The 14236-nt window shown below is 43.6% G+C and overlaps 1 protein-coding gene across 1 annotated transcript in view; it reads right to left on the reverse strand.

The window, feature by feature from the left end:
* The window catches only part of ADAMTSL1 (ADAMTS like 1), a 452838-nt gene continuing 438602 nt past the window's right edge, over positions 1-14236 (reverse strand). Inside the window, exons 27-29 of the mRNA XM_047767602.1 lie at positions 7746-7855; positions 6786-7006; positions 1-2653 (exon numbers count right to left, since the gene is read on the reverse strand). Of these exons, the coding sequence (XP_047623558.1) occupies positions 2547-2653; positions 6786-7006; positions 7746-7855 (438 nt within the window). The 3' untranslated portion in view covers positions 1-2546. The remainder of the gene's footprint in view (positions 2654-6785; positions 7007-7745; positions 7856-14236) is intronic.

Raw genomic sequence — 14236 nt, forward strand, 5'->3', positions numbered from 1 at the left:
TTTAAATAAATAAGCTGTATTATCTGTACAAAAAATATAAATACAGTTTTTGTGTTTTAGAGGAGGAAGGGCCTCCTTCCACATTATTCAGCAGCCCTAATAATCTTCCGGCAATGCTGAGTCACGATTCACAGAACAAACAGTAAATGTACATTCATCTCATGCAAGGAGCACACTGCTTCCCACCCCAAACCTAGGTCTCCAAGCTCATGCTGAAACCCACCTCCCACTGCTGCAACCCAACATGTAGCGGAGCTGGGGAACACCAGCTGTTTAGGAAATGTAAATATGGGCCGCTGGTTTCCCATAGCTATAGAACCTAGAAATAATCAACCATATTAGTAGTAGTATGGAGTCTGTCTTCTGCATTCCATGTGTAACTATCGTGTTATGAAAAGATCCCCTCTTGCTGCCCCATCATCCTGTGCTAGCTTTTACAATAATGTATTCTGTATACAGTGAATGGATCGAGAGTTAAACATCAGGTTCTATTAAAAATAGGAACAATGCAATAATCACCACTGAGTTTACAGGCACACAACTGCAAGAAGTTAATAAAAAAAAACCCAATATTTTGTTTTTCTGGATGACAATGTACAATTATTAATATTGCACTTTTTTATACAAGAAATCCTAATAAATATTCACAAAAGATATACAGACATAAAAAACACTCTCTTTTATTTTAAATAAACATTACACTGATTTTTTAGTAACATGATTTCTCAGAGCCCATTATAGTGGTGAGGAAGGAAGAACCACCTTAACTGTCCATAGCTCACGTGGGGAGGACACACATCCTAATGTCTCCCCCTAACTTTTATTTCCATGCTGTCTGGAAGATGCAGCCCTGTGTTAGTGGTGGCCCCGGGCTGAGTGGCATTTTGCGAGTCTGTATGTGAGGGGGCAGTTTTTCTGAGGGGTGTGTGATTCTGGTGGCCCTGCTGATAAATGGAGGCCACTGGGGTGAGGGGACAGGCCAAAATCACTCACCCCAAACCACTCTGCTGAATGAGCATTTTGCTAAAATGCAGCAAATGTTCATTTTTGCTACCTGGTTTTACTGTAAGCCCCTTTACTATATAGCCTACGGGCATGACTGGAGTGTGTGGGCTACTTTGGCCACTCATTACCAAAAGTGATGTATATTAATTCCCATAGAGTTTCTAGTATTTCATTGTGTGGTGGAAGTGGGTCGAAAAGCCTTTGGAGGACTGCCTAGGAAGCTCTGATTATTCTTGGGCTTTGCTGCTGTGCCCCATCACCTGGCCCCCACCTGCTGTATGACTGCAAGCTGTCACTGTGCTCCAGGGGGAGGGGCCTGCACAAGCCTGCCGTCCCACTCGTGCCCTGGACAGCTCAGGGAGGAAGTGGTCACTCCGATGCAATGACTTCTCTGGCTTAACTGATGAATGGATGGGTTTTTGACAAGCTGACCCCAGTCCCTGGCCCTGAAGTGGGGCAGTAAAAGCCATTATAGGCAGAAAACCAGCCCATTCATGTTCAAAATGCTCCTGGCCCAAGTCAGCCATTAGTTCTGAGCTGGGGGAACTCTTGATTTAGATAGAGATGCCAGAGATGGCCTAATTGCACAGCCAGACCCTGCAATCTCACCATCTCTGCCACGGGGTACAGGCAGAAAGTTCACTGAGACATGGAGATTCCTCTATACCACGCAAGGGCCCTGGGGCTATGCCCTCCTGGGGGCAGAAGGGCTCTGAGCCTGTAGTGGTCTACCAGGCACAAAGTTCGGGATCAGAGTGACACGCTGCTTGCCTGCTCACTCCCCCACCTCCTCTACTCCCCCTCTGAGGAACATGCACAGGGTTCAGGGTTCTTTTTGCTTCCCTCCCCTCCCCCTTCATCTTCTGTATTGCTGTGCTCTCTAGGCTTGCTTGGATTGGTTCCCCTTTCCCTCTACCCTGTTTTGAGTTCTCATAGCTCTGTGCCTCCCACTGGAAGAGCTGAGTTTTGGGCTGGGTTTTCCGCGTGTATGGTGTCTTCCCACTGCACCTGCTCTCCCCATGCTGAGGGGTAGGGAGGAGGCAGAGGAGTAGCGTGCACTCCTGCCTTAACTGTGCGCTGCCAGGAGAGATGCTGTTGGTGGTCCAAAGCCTGTACTGATGCTTTACAAACCTTCTGGCACTCTACCCTCCCGCCTCCATTGTGGGATTCTGGCTCTGGCTCCCTGCTGTCCCAGGGGGCCTGTGCTGGCCTCTTGCTAGGTCTCCCTGGGACCCAGGATTGGGACACAGTGGGCTCTGCCAGGAAGCTCTAGCCGTCTGGCCCTGTCTACTCTGCAACCTCCTTTAGACCTCCGTCCTAGTCCTTTCCCAACATTCTGTCCTCCAGCTAACTGAGAGAGAAGACAGGCTGGGGTCCTCATGTCTGGGGCGGGGGCAGGGGAGAAGAGGGGTTAAGGGTGTGTGTGGTGGGGGTGGGGAGGGGGAAATAAATAAATAAAATGAAGAAAGCTTAAGTTCTGTCCAAGGTGGTTGCGTGAGTCCTCCGTGTGGCCAGGTAGTGTCCTTCCCTGGGCCCCATCTTCACGCTTTGCCACAAGTTCCACAGCAGCGAGATTTGAACTGGCTGAGTTGGCAGAGTTTCAGCTGCTTGACCTTCTCACAGTACCTGGTGGTGTCTCTGCACTCCACTGGGAAAGAGGACAAAAAGGAGATGTGAAACAGAAGCTCAGTAAAGGCTGTGGCTCCTGGGTGCTTCCTGGGGTCTGCCTTAGGCACAGCACCCCTGTGCTAGAGGGGCCACCACTGTCTGTCCAGCACCACTGGCCTGGCCTTGCTCCAGCAGAGCACAGACATTCGCTTCCCAGGCTGCATCCGGATGCTGGAATTCTGCTCCCTTTCTGTTAGCCCCTTCCTTCCTGAGGGTGCTTGTCATCTACCTCTCCTCAGGACCTCCTCACCTCTTAGGCAAGCTGTTCCTCTCCCATGGCATTTCTTTTTCTTTTTTTTTTTATGACCACACCAGGGCATGTGGAAGTTCCCAGGCCAGGGACTGACCTGGGCCATAGCTTTGACCTATGCTGTAGCAACGCCAGATCCTTTAACCCACTGCACTGGGCCAAGGATTGAACCCAAGCCTCCTCAGTGACGCATGTTGCTTGCAGTTGGATTAACCCCCTGTGCCAATGTGGGAACTTTTCTCATGGCATTTGAGTTCGTGGCTCCTTCTCCTTGAGATGGTTACCAGAAGGACCAAATCCTACTGCACATTGGGGTGGAATGAAAGTGAGCCCCTGCTCGGCCTCATCCCCTGTAACATGAGCCTTCCTTTCCCTGTGAAGCCTCCTTTGCTCACAATCTCCCCCTATGCCTCTCTACTCCTTCCCTCACTGGGCCGCACCAGAGCACCATGGCCTCCAAGTTCAGTACTGGCACAGGCCAGATGGTTCAATATGGGCGCTGATATGGGCTACAGAAATCTGTGATTAACATGGTAGGTCTGAGCTACTTTTCTGGAACAGTGGTCCCAAGGATAGGGTATTGACAAAGATGGGTCAGCACCACACAAGAGAAAAGACAATCCTTCCCTGTGTAGAAAGAGCAATGGCACTGTCTAGCTACAGGGCATCTGCCTCAGCATAGCGACTCTGAGGCTAAATGAGGCTCTGTTAGGGGGAAAACTACATCGCATTGTTTAGAAACTTCCTATTCTTTGCCTCGTGCTTCGCCCCTTCCCTGTGGGGAGGCACCTCCGATTTGTTTGGGGTCCAGAGGGAGAGAAAAAAAAGATCCCCAACCAACTGGGATAAAAATGCTGTTGTTACAATGACCAGGTTGGGTTAATCCCAGGTTCACAAGGATGGTTCAACATACGCAAATCAATCAGCATCATACACCACATTAACAAAAAAAAAGTCAAAAATCATATGATCATCTCAATAGCCACAGAAAAAGCATTTGACAAAGTCCAACATCCATTCATGATCAAGACCCTCGCCAAAGTGGGTATAGAGGGAACATTCCTGAATATAATCAAAGCCATTTATGATAAACCCACAGCAAATATAATCCTCAATGGGGAAAAACTGAAAGCCTTCTCACTCAAATCTGGAACAAGACAGGGATGCCCACTCTCACCACTGCTCTTCAACATAGTTTTGGAAGTCCTAGCCACAGCAATTAGACAAACAAAAGAAATAAAAGGCATCCATATAGGAAGAGAAGAGATCAAACTGTCACTGTATGCAGATGACATGATACTATACATAGAAAACCCTAAGGACTCAACCCCAAAACTCCTTGAACTGATTCATAAATTCAGCAAAGTAGCAGGATATAAGATTAACATTCAGAAGTCAGTTGCATTTCTGTATACCAGCAATGAAATATTAGACAAGGAATACAAAAACACGATACCTTTTAAAATTGCACCTCACAAAATCAAATACTTCGGAATACACCTGACCAAGGAGGTAAAGGACCTATATGCTGAGAACTATAAAACTTTAATCAAAGAAATCAAAGAAGATGTAAAGAAATGGAAAGATATTCCATGTTCCTGGATTGGGAAAATCAATATTGTAAAAATGGCCATCCTACCCAACGCAATCTACAGATTCAATGCAATCCCTATCAAATTACCCATGACATTTTTCACAGAACTAGAACAAACAATCCAAACATTTATATGGAACAACAAAAGACACAGAATCGCCAAAGCAATCCTGAGAAACAAAAACCAAGCAGGAGGCATAACTCTCCCAGACTTCAAGAAATACTACAAAGCCACAGTCATCAAAACAGTGTGGTACTGGTATCAAAACAGACAGACCGACCAATGGAACAGAATAGAGAACCTGGAAATAAACCCTGACACCTATGGTCAATTAATCTTTGACAAGGGAGGCAAGAACAGAAAATGGGAAAAAGAAAGTCTATTCAGCAAGCATTGCTGGGAAACCTGGACAGCTGCATGCAAAGCAATGAAACTAGAACACACCCTCACACCATGCACCAAAATAAACTCCAAATGGCTGAAAGACTTAAATATACGACAGGACACCATCAAACTCCTAGAAGAAAACATAGGCAAAACACTCTCTGACATCAACATCAGGAATATTTTCTCAGGTCAGTCTCCCAAAGCAATAGAAATTAGAGCAAAAATAAACCCATGGGACCTCATCAAACTGAAAAGCTTTTGCACAGCAAAGGAAACCCAAAAGAAAACAAAAAGACAACTTACAGAATGGGAGAAAACAGTTTCAAATGATGCAACCGACAAGGGCTTAATCTCTAGAATATATAAACAACTTATACAACCCAACAACAAAAAAGCCAATCAATCAATGGAAAAATGGGCAAAAGACCTGAATAGACATTTCTCCAAAGAAGATATACAGATGGCCAACAAACACATGAAAAAATGCTCAACGTCGCTGGTTATAAGAGAAATGCAAATCAAAACTACCATGAGATATCACCTCACACCAGTCAGAATGGCCATCATTAATAAATCCACAAATAACAAGTGCTGGAGGGGGTGTGGAGAAAAGGGAAGCCTCCTACACTGTTGGTGGGAATGTAAACTGGTACAGCCATTATGGAGAACAGTTTGGAGAGACCTTAGAAATCTGTACATAGAACTTCCATATGACCCCGCAATCCCACTCTTGGGCATCTATCCGGACAAAACTCTACTTAAAAGAGACACGTGCACCCGCATGTTCATTGCAGCACTATTCACAATAGCCAGGACATGGAAACAACCCAAATGTCCATCGACAGAGGATTGGATTCGGAAGACGTGGTATATATACACAATGAAATGCTACTCAGCCATAAAAAAGAATGACATAATGCCATTTGCAGCAACATGGATGGAGCTAGAGAATCTCATACTGAGTGAAATGAGTCAGAAAGACAAAGACAAATACCATATGATATCACTCATAACTGGAATCTAATATCCAGCACAAATGAACATCTCCTTAGAAAAGAAAATCATGGACTTGGAGAATAGACTTGTGGCTGCCTGATGGGAGGGGGAGGGAGTGGGAGGGATCGGGAGCTTGGGCTTATCAGACACAACTTAGAATAGATTTACAAGGAGATCCTGCTGAATAGCATTGAGAACTTTGTCTAGATACTCATGTTGCAACAGAAGAAAGGCTGGGGGAAAAATGTAATTGTAATGTATACACGTAAGGATAACCTGACCCCCTTGCTGTACAGTGGGAAAATAAAAAAAAAAAATGCTGTTGTTGGGCTCAGGAAAAAGATCCAAATTCAAGGGAGGAGAGAGTGAACGAGTATCAGATCCCAGATGTGGCTCCCGCACAGACTGGTGGGTGCACATGGGTCTGGGCAGGAGGGAAGTGGTTGGCAAGTCCTTGCTCTGTTAGAAGCAGAGCCATGATGGCTGTGGGGTCAGCTGAGCAGGAAGGAGTGCAAACAGTGATTTCTTCCCCAAAGCCATTGTTTTGTTGTCCCCTTTGGGTACCAGCCAAACTGCCGTAGGTATGCTGGAGGCTGATTTCATCCAGCATTTGGCCAAGAGCACCTGGCTCTCTCAGGGATGAGGAGGGAGCCTTGGGCCATGCCGGGCTATCTTTTGTGACTTGGACATGTGCACACACATGCTTGCACACACCTATGCTTGTCTGCATGCACCTCTCTGAAAATACCCAATTCCGGCCCCAGTTCACAATCCTGGAGAAAGCTGATCCACTGTGTGATGCTCAGGCTTGATTCCTGGGACTGCCCTCTGCACCTGATGCCTGGAGGGGAATCTGTACTGGGCTCTCTGGGGTTGGAACGTACCGTTTTCACACGGGGTGATGTTGCAGCGCTGCCAGTTGGCGGGCCGAGGGCCCCAGGAACATAGGTGCTCAGGCACTGCCTTGTTGGTACGGGCATGCACGCACTCCACGCGCCGGGATTGGAAGCCGTAGTTGCCACAGGTCGCTGTGCACAGGGTCCACAGGCTGACCCTCCAGTGTACACTGCAGGCTTCTGACCAGCAGTTCTGTGTGCTCACGGGCCTGTGGCAGGAGGGTGGCAGGGTTAAGGTCTGCCTCTGTGAGGGCTGGATATGGGGCCAGAGTGGAGGGCTGATGAAAAGAATGCTGCAAACCTAAGACTGTTAGGCTGCCTCCATGAACTCTCAGTGCTGCCAAACTTGGGGTCTGATCTCTGTTACTGAATGGCTGGAGGATCTCAGAAAGCCCCTTCCTCTGACTGGGCCTCTGTCTGCTCATCTCTACAGTGTCTGTGTCCCTGCACGACCTGAGAATGAGCTCTACCAGGGTGGGAGTAGGAGTGGGGGTGGCTGGCATCTGAGGGAGGGGATAATGAGCTCTCACCCCAAGAGAGGATGATGAAGGATAGGGGCTGGATAGGAATGGTAGGTTGAGGGCCAGGGACAAGTGTCTCAGCATAATTTTGAGAGGGAGGTGGACAAGAGTGAGGGGCTGGTAGAGCCCTTAGGGGCTGTGTGGAGCTGATCTCCTGCCCATCCTGGCCAGCACCCTCTTGTGCCATTAGGCCTCCTTACAGGAATGCTCCCCCCCCCACCCCATGCTTTCCAGCTCTGAAAGGGGATAGCCTCGTCTGTAGGCATGAGGCCACCACCTTTCCATCTACCATTAGGAGGCCCGTGGCCTGGGGAGAATGGAGGTGAAAGAGAAGGGTGTCTGACTGCTGGGACTGTGGGAGGTTCACTCACCACCATCTTTCCATGCTATTGACGCAGGGGAAAGGAGGTCCATGACCTTTTCTTACCTTGGAAGGGCACTGCACTGCTCTGACGGTAAGGTGAGGCCATCCCGCGTCTGACAGAAGACTTGTCTGTGCTGCACAGCGAGGCGAGGCCCGATGCAAGGCCCATTGCACTGGGAAGCAGAAAAAGGTGACATGCATGTCAGCCAAGTCACAGGGGATGCCCAGGCTGCATGGGACAAGGATCCTGGGCAGGGGCTTATCTGAGGCCATCAGATCTTGCCCCTCTTTGGGCCAACTGAAAAAGATATTCACTCACATATTTTCTTTTTTTTTTGTCTTTTTTTTGGTCTTTTTTTTTAGGGCCGCACCAGCAACATATGGAGGTTCCCAGGCTAGGGGTCAAATCAGAGCTGTAGCCATTGATCTACACCACAGCCATAGCAACACTAGTTCTGAGCTGTGTCTGTGACTTACGCACAGGTCACAGCAACGCCGGATCTTTAACATACTGAGAGAGGCCAGGGATTGAACCTGCGTCCTTATGGATGCTAGTCAGATTCACTTGCACTGAGCCACAGAGGGAACTCCACATTTTCTTTTCTTAGTACTACAGTGGGAAGTTTAGCTTTGCTGTGTGTCTGTGCACATTCTGCTAGCAAATGGCTGATAGTAGCACAGAGCTGGTCAGAGGTGTCAACCCCCTCCCAGACTGACTGTGTGGAGGAAGACATTGTGTCCAAGAAGTGTGGTGGTAAACTCTAGATCTAAGGACCTCTAAATAAGCCCCTTTTCTCTCCTTCAGTTCAGAGGGTAATTTGGTTGTTTTCTTGCTAAATTCATCTAAGTAACCAAGTCCATCATTGGCTTTCTTTCTTTCTTTGGGTTTATTTTCCCCAACATAACCCAGGGCACTGTGCAAGAGGAGACTTAGATGCGTATAGTTAGTCCAGGATCATGGAGATGGTTAAGCTCTTCCCAGGGTTGGTGGAGCCAGACTATTGCAGTAAGTACCCCCACCACCAACAGTATCTGTAAAATATGAAAGCAGCAGGCTCTTAGCCAACATCTGCTATTTGAGTAAAGCAAGGGGACAGACATCCCTTAGAGGTCACTTCAGAACAAAGGCTCTTAACTTAGAAGTACGTGGACTCCTGGTGGTCCACAGAGGAGCTGTTAACCCTTAAAATTATAAACAGAAATCTTGTTTTATTTTAAATTTTATTTTTTCTTTTTAATATTTGACCCCTTCACCCGTTATTCCCACACTCCATGCTCTGCATCTGGCAATCACCATTCCGATCTGTTCTATCTATCAACTTCCTGAAAAAAATTTATATATATATATATACACATATATGTACATATTCCACGTATAAGAGAGATCAAATGGTATTTGTCTTTCTCTCACTTATTTAGCATAATGCCCTTGAGGACCATCCATGTTTCACAAATGGCAAAATTTCATTCCTTTTCATGGCTGAATAAAATTCCAGTGTGTGTGTGTGTGTGTGTTTGTATCACATCTTTATCCATCCATCCAACAATGGACACTTAGGTTGTTTCCATATGTTGGCCACTGTAAATAATGCTGCAGTAACATAAAGGTGCTGATGCCTTTTGGAGTTAGTATTTTCTTTTTATTCAGGTAATTACTCAGGAGAGCAATTCCTGGATCATATGGTTGTTCTGCTTTAATTTTTTGAGGAATCATTACATTGTATTCCATAGTGGCTGTGCCAATTTACATTCCTACCAATACTGTGTGAGGGTTCCCTTTTCTTCACATCTTCACCAACTTACTATTTCTTAGCTTTTTGATGATAACCATTCTGATATGTATAAGGTGATATTTCAGTGTGATTTCGATTAGTATTTCCCTGATGATTAATGATGTTGAATATCTTTTCATGTACCTGTTAGCCACTGAATGTATTTCAAAAAATGTCTGTTCAAATCTTCTGCTAATTTTTTAATCAAAATGTTTATTCTTTCCAATAGAGTTGTGTGAATTCTTTATATACTTTGGATATTAAATCCTTAGCAGATACCTGATTTGCAAATATTTTCTCCCATTCAGTAGGTAATCTTTTCATTTGGTTGATGGTTTCCTTTCCTGTGCAAAAGATTTTGAAATTCCACTTTTTCATTTTTACTTTTGTTGCCTTTGACTTTGGTGTCATATTAAAAAAAAATCATCAGAAAGACTGATGTCAGGGAGCTGACCATATATAGTTTCAGGTCTTGCATTCAAGTCTTTAAGCCATTTTTAGTTAACTTTGGTGTATGATATAAAGTAATGGTCTTGTTTCATTCCTTTTCATTCCTCTGCATGTCAAGTTTTCCTAACCATATTTATTGAAGAGACTCTCATTTCCTCATTGTATATTCTTGACTCCTTTGTTGTAAATTATTTCGACTATATATGTGTGGGATTATTTCTGATCTCTTTGTATTCATTTTATATGTAATCCTATGGGTGTCTTGATGCTGGATGTCTATTTCCTCCCCAGGTTAGGGAATTTTTCAGTACTATTATTTCAGACAAGAATTCTGCCCCCTCCTCTCTTTATTTTCCTTCCAGAACCTATTTAATACAAATCCCTAAATCTATCTTCATATTCACTATCTATCTTCACTTTCTTTCATATTTTTTAGCATTTTAAATTATTTTTTTCTTCTCATAAATTTTATTTATATATGACTTTCTTTTTTTTTTTTTGTCTTTTTGCCATTTCTTGGGCTGCTCCTGCAGCATATGGAGGTTCCCAGGCTAGGGGTCAAATCGGAGCTGTAGCTACTGGCCTATGCCAGAGCCACAGCAACACGGGATCCGAGCCGCGTCTTGCAACCTACACCACAGGTCACAGCAACGCTGGATCGTTAACCCACTGAGCAAGGGCAGGGACCGAACCCGCCACCTCATGGTTCCTAGTTGGATTCGTTAACCACTGCGCCACGACGGGAACTCCTGGAGTATATATGACTTTCAATGTTAGTTTCAGGTGTACAGCAAAGTGAATCAGCCATACATATACAAATATGTCCATTCTTTTTCAGATTCTTTCCCCATACAGGCTAGAACACAGTAGGTCCTTGTTGCCAATTGATTTTGTGTAGAGTAGTGTGTATATGCTAATCTCAGACTCCCAATCCATCTCTCCTTCCAGCATTTCCCCTTTGATAACCGTAAGTTAGGTTTTGAAATCTTTGAGTCTGTTTCTGTTTTGTAAATTCTTTTGTATCATTTTTATTAAATACCACATATTAGTAATCTCATCTGATATTTGTCTTTCTCTGCCTGACTACACTTAGTAAGATAAGTTCTAGATCCATCCTATGTTGCTATAAATGGCATTATTTCATTCATGTTTATGATATTCCACAAAATATATATGTACCACAACTTCATCCATTCCTCTGTTGATGGACGTTTAGGTTGCTTCCATGTCTTAGCTATTGTAAACAGTGCTTCTATGAACATTGGGGTGCATGTATGTTTTTTTTTTTTTTCTTTTTAGGGCTGTACCTGTGGCATATGGAGGTTCCCAGGCCAGGGGTGGAATCCGAGCTGGCCTGTGCCACAGCCACAGCAACACCGGATCTGAGGCATGTCTGTAACCTGAACCACAGCTCATGGCAATGCCAGATCTCCAACCCACTGAGTGAGGAGGATCGAACCTGTCCTCATGGAAACTATTCAGATTTGTTTCCGCTGCATCACAACAGGAACTCCCTATCTTTTTTGAATTATGGTTTTCTCTGGATATATGCCCAGGATTGATAGTTCTATAATTAGATTTTTAAGGAATCTCTGTACGGTTCTTCGTAGTGGCTGCACCAATTTACATTTCCACTAACAGTATAGGAGGGTTCCTTTTTTTCCACATCCTCTTCAGCATTTATTGTTTGTAGACACTTTGATAATGGCCATTCTGACCGATGTGAAGTGATACCTCATGGTAGTTTCGATTTGCATTTCTCTAATCATTATTGAGGTTAAGCATCTTTTCATGTGATTTTTGGCCATCTGTCTTTTTTTGGGGAAATGTCTATTTAGATATTCTGCCCATTTTTTGATTGGGTTGTTTGTTTTTTGATATTGAGCTGTATGAGATATTTCTGTATTTTGGAGATTAATCGCTTGTTGGTTGCTTAATTTGTGGGTTGTCTTTCATTTTTTTTATGGTTTCTTTTTCTGTGCAAAAGTTTTCAGGTTTAATAAGGTCTCATTTGTTTATTTTTGTTTGCATTTTCATTACTCTGGGAGGTGGGTTCAAAAAGATATTGCTGTGATTTATGTCAAAGAGTGTTCTGCCTATATTTTCCTCGAAGAGTTTTATAGTGTCTAGTCTTACATTTAGGCCTTTAATCCATTTTGAGTTTATTTTTGTGTATGGTGTTAGAGAGTATTCTAATTTAATTCTCTCACATATAGCCATCCAGTTTTCCCAGCACCACCTACTGAAGATGCTGTCTTTTCTATTTATTGTTTGTAGTATTTTCTATTTATTATTTGTAGTATTGTTTATTGTATTTTTCTTTATTTTTAAAAGTATAGTTTATTTACAATATTCTGTCAGTTTCTGCTATACAGCAAAGTGACCCAGTTATACATATATACATCTTTTTTTTATTATCTCCATCATGTTCTATCACAAGTGATTGGATATAATTCCCTGTGCTATACAGAAGGACCTGCATTTTAAATGTCATAGCATCTACTAACCCCAAACTCTCAGTCCAACCTACTCCCTTGCTTTCCCCCTTAGCAACCACAAATGTGTTCTCCATGTCTGTGAGTCTGTTTCTGTTCTGTAGATAGGTTCATTTGTGCCATATTTTAGATTCCACATATATGTGATATCATATGGTATATGTCTTTATGACTTCCTTCACTTAGTATGAGAATCTCTGTTTGTATCCATGTTGATGCAGATGACATTATTTCATTATTTTTTATGCCTTAGTAGTATTCCATTGTGTATATGTACCACTTCTTAATCCATTCATCTGTTGATGGACATTTAGGTTGTTTCCATGAGTCTTTTCTCCATTGCATGTTCTTTTCTTCTTTATTGTAGATTAATTGACAATAGGCTTGTGGGTTTATTTCTGGGCTTTCTATCCTGTTCCACTCATCTATTTCTGCTTTTTTGTGGCAGTACCATACTGTTTTGATGACTATAGCTTTGTAGTTAAGTCTGAAGTTGGGGAGCCTGATTCCTCTAGTTCCTTATTTTCTTTCTTAAGATTGCTTTGGCTATTTGGGGGCTTTTGTGTTTCCATTAAAAATTTTTTTTTTTATCTAGTTCTGTGAAAAAAGTCATTGATAATTTGGTAGAGATTGCACTGAATCTGTAGATTGCCTTAGATAGTACAGCCATTTTGACAATATTGATTCTTCCAATCCCAAGAGCATGGTATTTCTTTCTATTTGTATCATCTTCAGTTTCCTTCATCAGTGTATCATAGTTTTCAGCGTACAGGTCTTTTGCCTCCTTAGATAGGTTTATTCCTAGGTATTTATTCTCTTTGATGCAAGGGTAAAAGGAATTTCTTCCTTAATTTCTTTCTGATCTTTCACTGTTAATGTGTAAGAATGCAAGAGATTTCTGTGTATTAATTTTGTATCATGCAACTTTACCAAATTCATTGATCATCTCTAGAGGTTTCCTGGTAGTATCTTTAAAATTTTCTATATATAGTATCATGTCATCTGCAAACAATGAGAGTTTTACTTCTTTTCCAATTTGGATTCCTTTTATTTCTTTTTCTTCTCTGATTGCCATGGCTATGACTTCCAAAACTATGTTGAATAAAAGCAGAAAGAGTGGACATCTTTGTCTTGTTTGTTAGGCTGATGCCTGCCCCTGGTGGGTGAGGTAGGTCTTACCCTACTGGTTGGGAGGGCCATGTCAAGAATCATGTCTAGAGGTGGCTGTAGGTTCAAGAAGTTTTAGGCAACCTGTATGCTGATGGGTGGGGTTGTGTTTCCACCCTACTGGTGGTTTAGCCTGAGATGTCCCAATACTGGAGCTTACAGGCTGTTGGGTGGGGCCAAGTCTCCATGATAAGGATTCAAAATGTCCACCTCTAGTCAGAATTCATGAAGGTCCCTGCCATAACCATCACCAGCTTTTATGTGCCAGAGGGTGCCACAGTTACTCCCCTCCTCCCCAGAAGACCCTTTAAGACCAGCACATAGGTCTGGAACAGGCTCCTACAGAGTCCTTAGTTTTTTTCCCTGGGACCTGGTATGCATAGGACTTTAAGTTTGCTCTCCAAGAGTGGAGTCTATTTTGCCAAGTCTTGTGTAACTCCTGAAACATGCCCCCTGGCCTTCAAAGCCAAATGTTCTGGGGGGGTTCCCACTCCTGATGCTGGACCCCTAGGCTGGGAGCCTGTCATGGGACTCAGAGGTCTCACTCCTTTGGAAGAACTTTTGCAATATAATTAATCTCCAGTTTGTGGGTCACACACCCAGGTGGTATGGGATTTGATTATATCATAAGTGTGCCCCTCTTATTGTCTTGTGGTTTCTTCTTTATGTC

This window comes from Phacochoerus africanus, chromosome 2, assembly GCF_016906955.1.
Source record: "Phacochoerus africanus isolate WHEZ1 chromosome 2, ROS_Pafr_v1, whole genome shotgun sequence".
Lineage (NCBI taxonomy): Eukaryota > Metazoa > Chordata > Mammalia > Artiodactyla > Suidae > Phacochoerus > Phacochoerus africanus.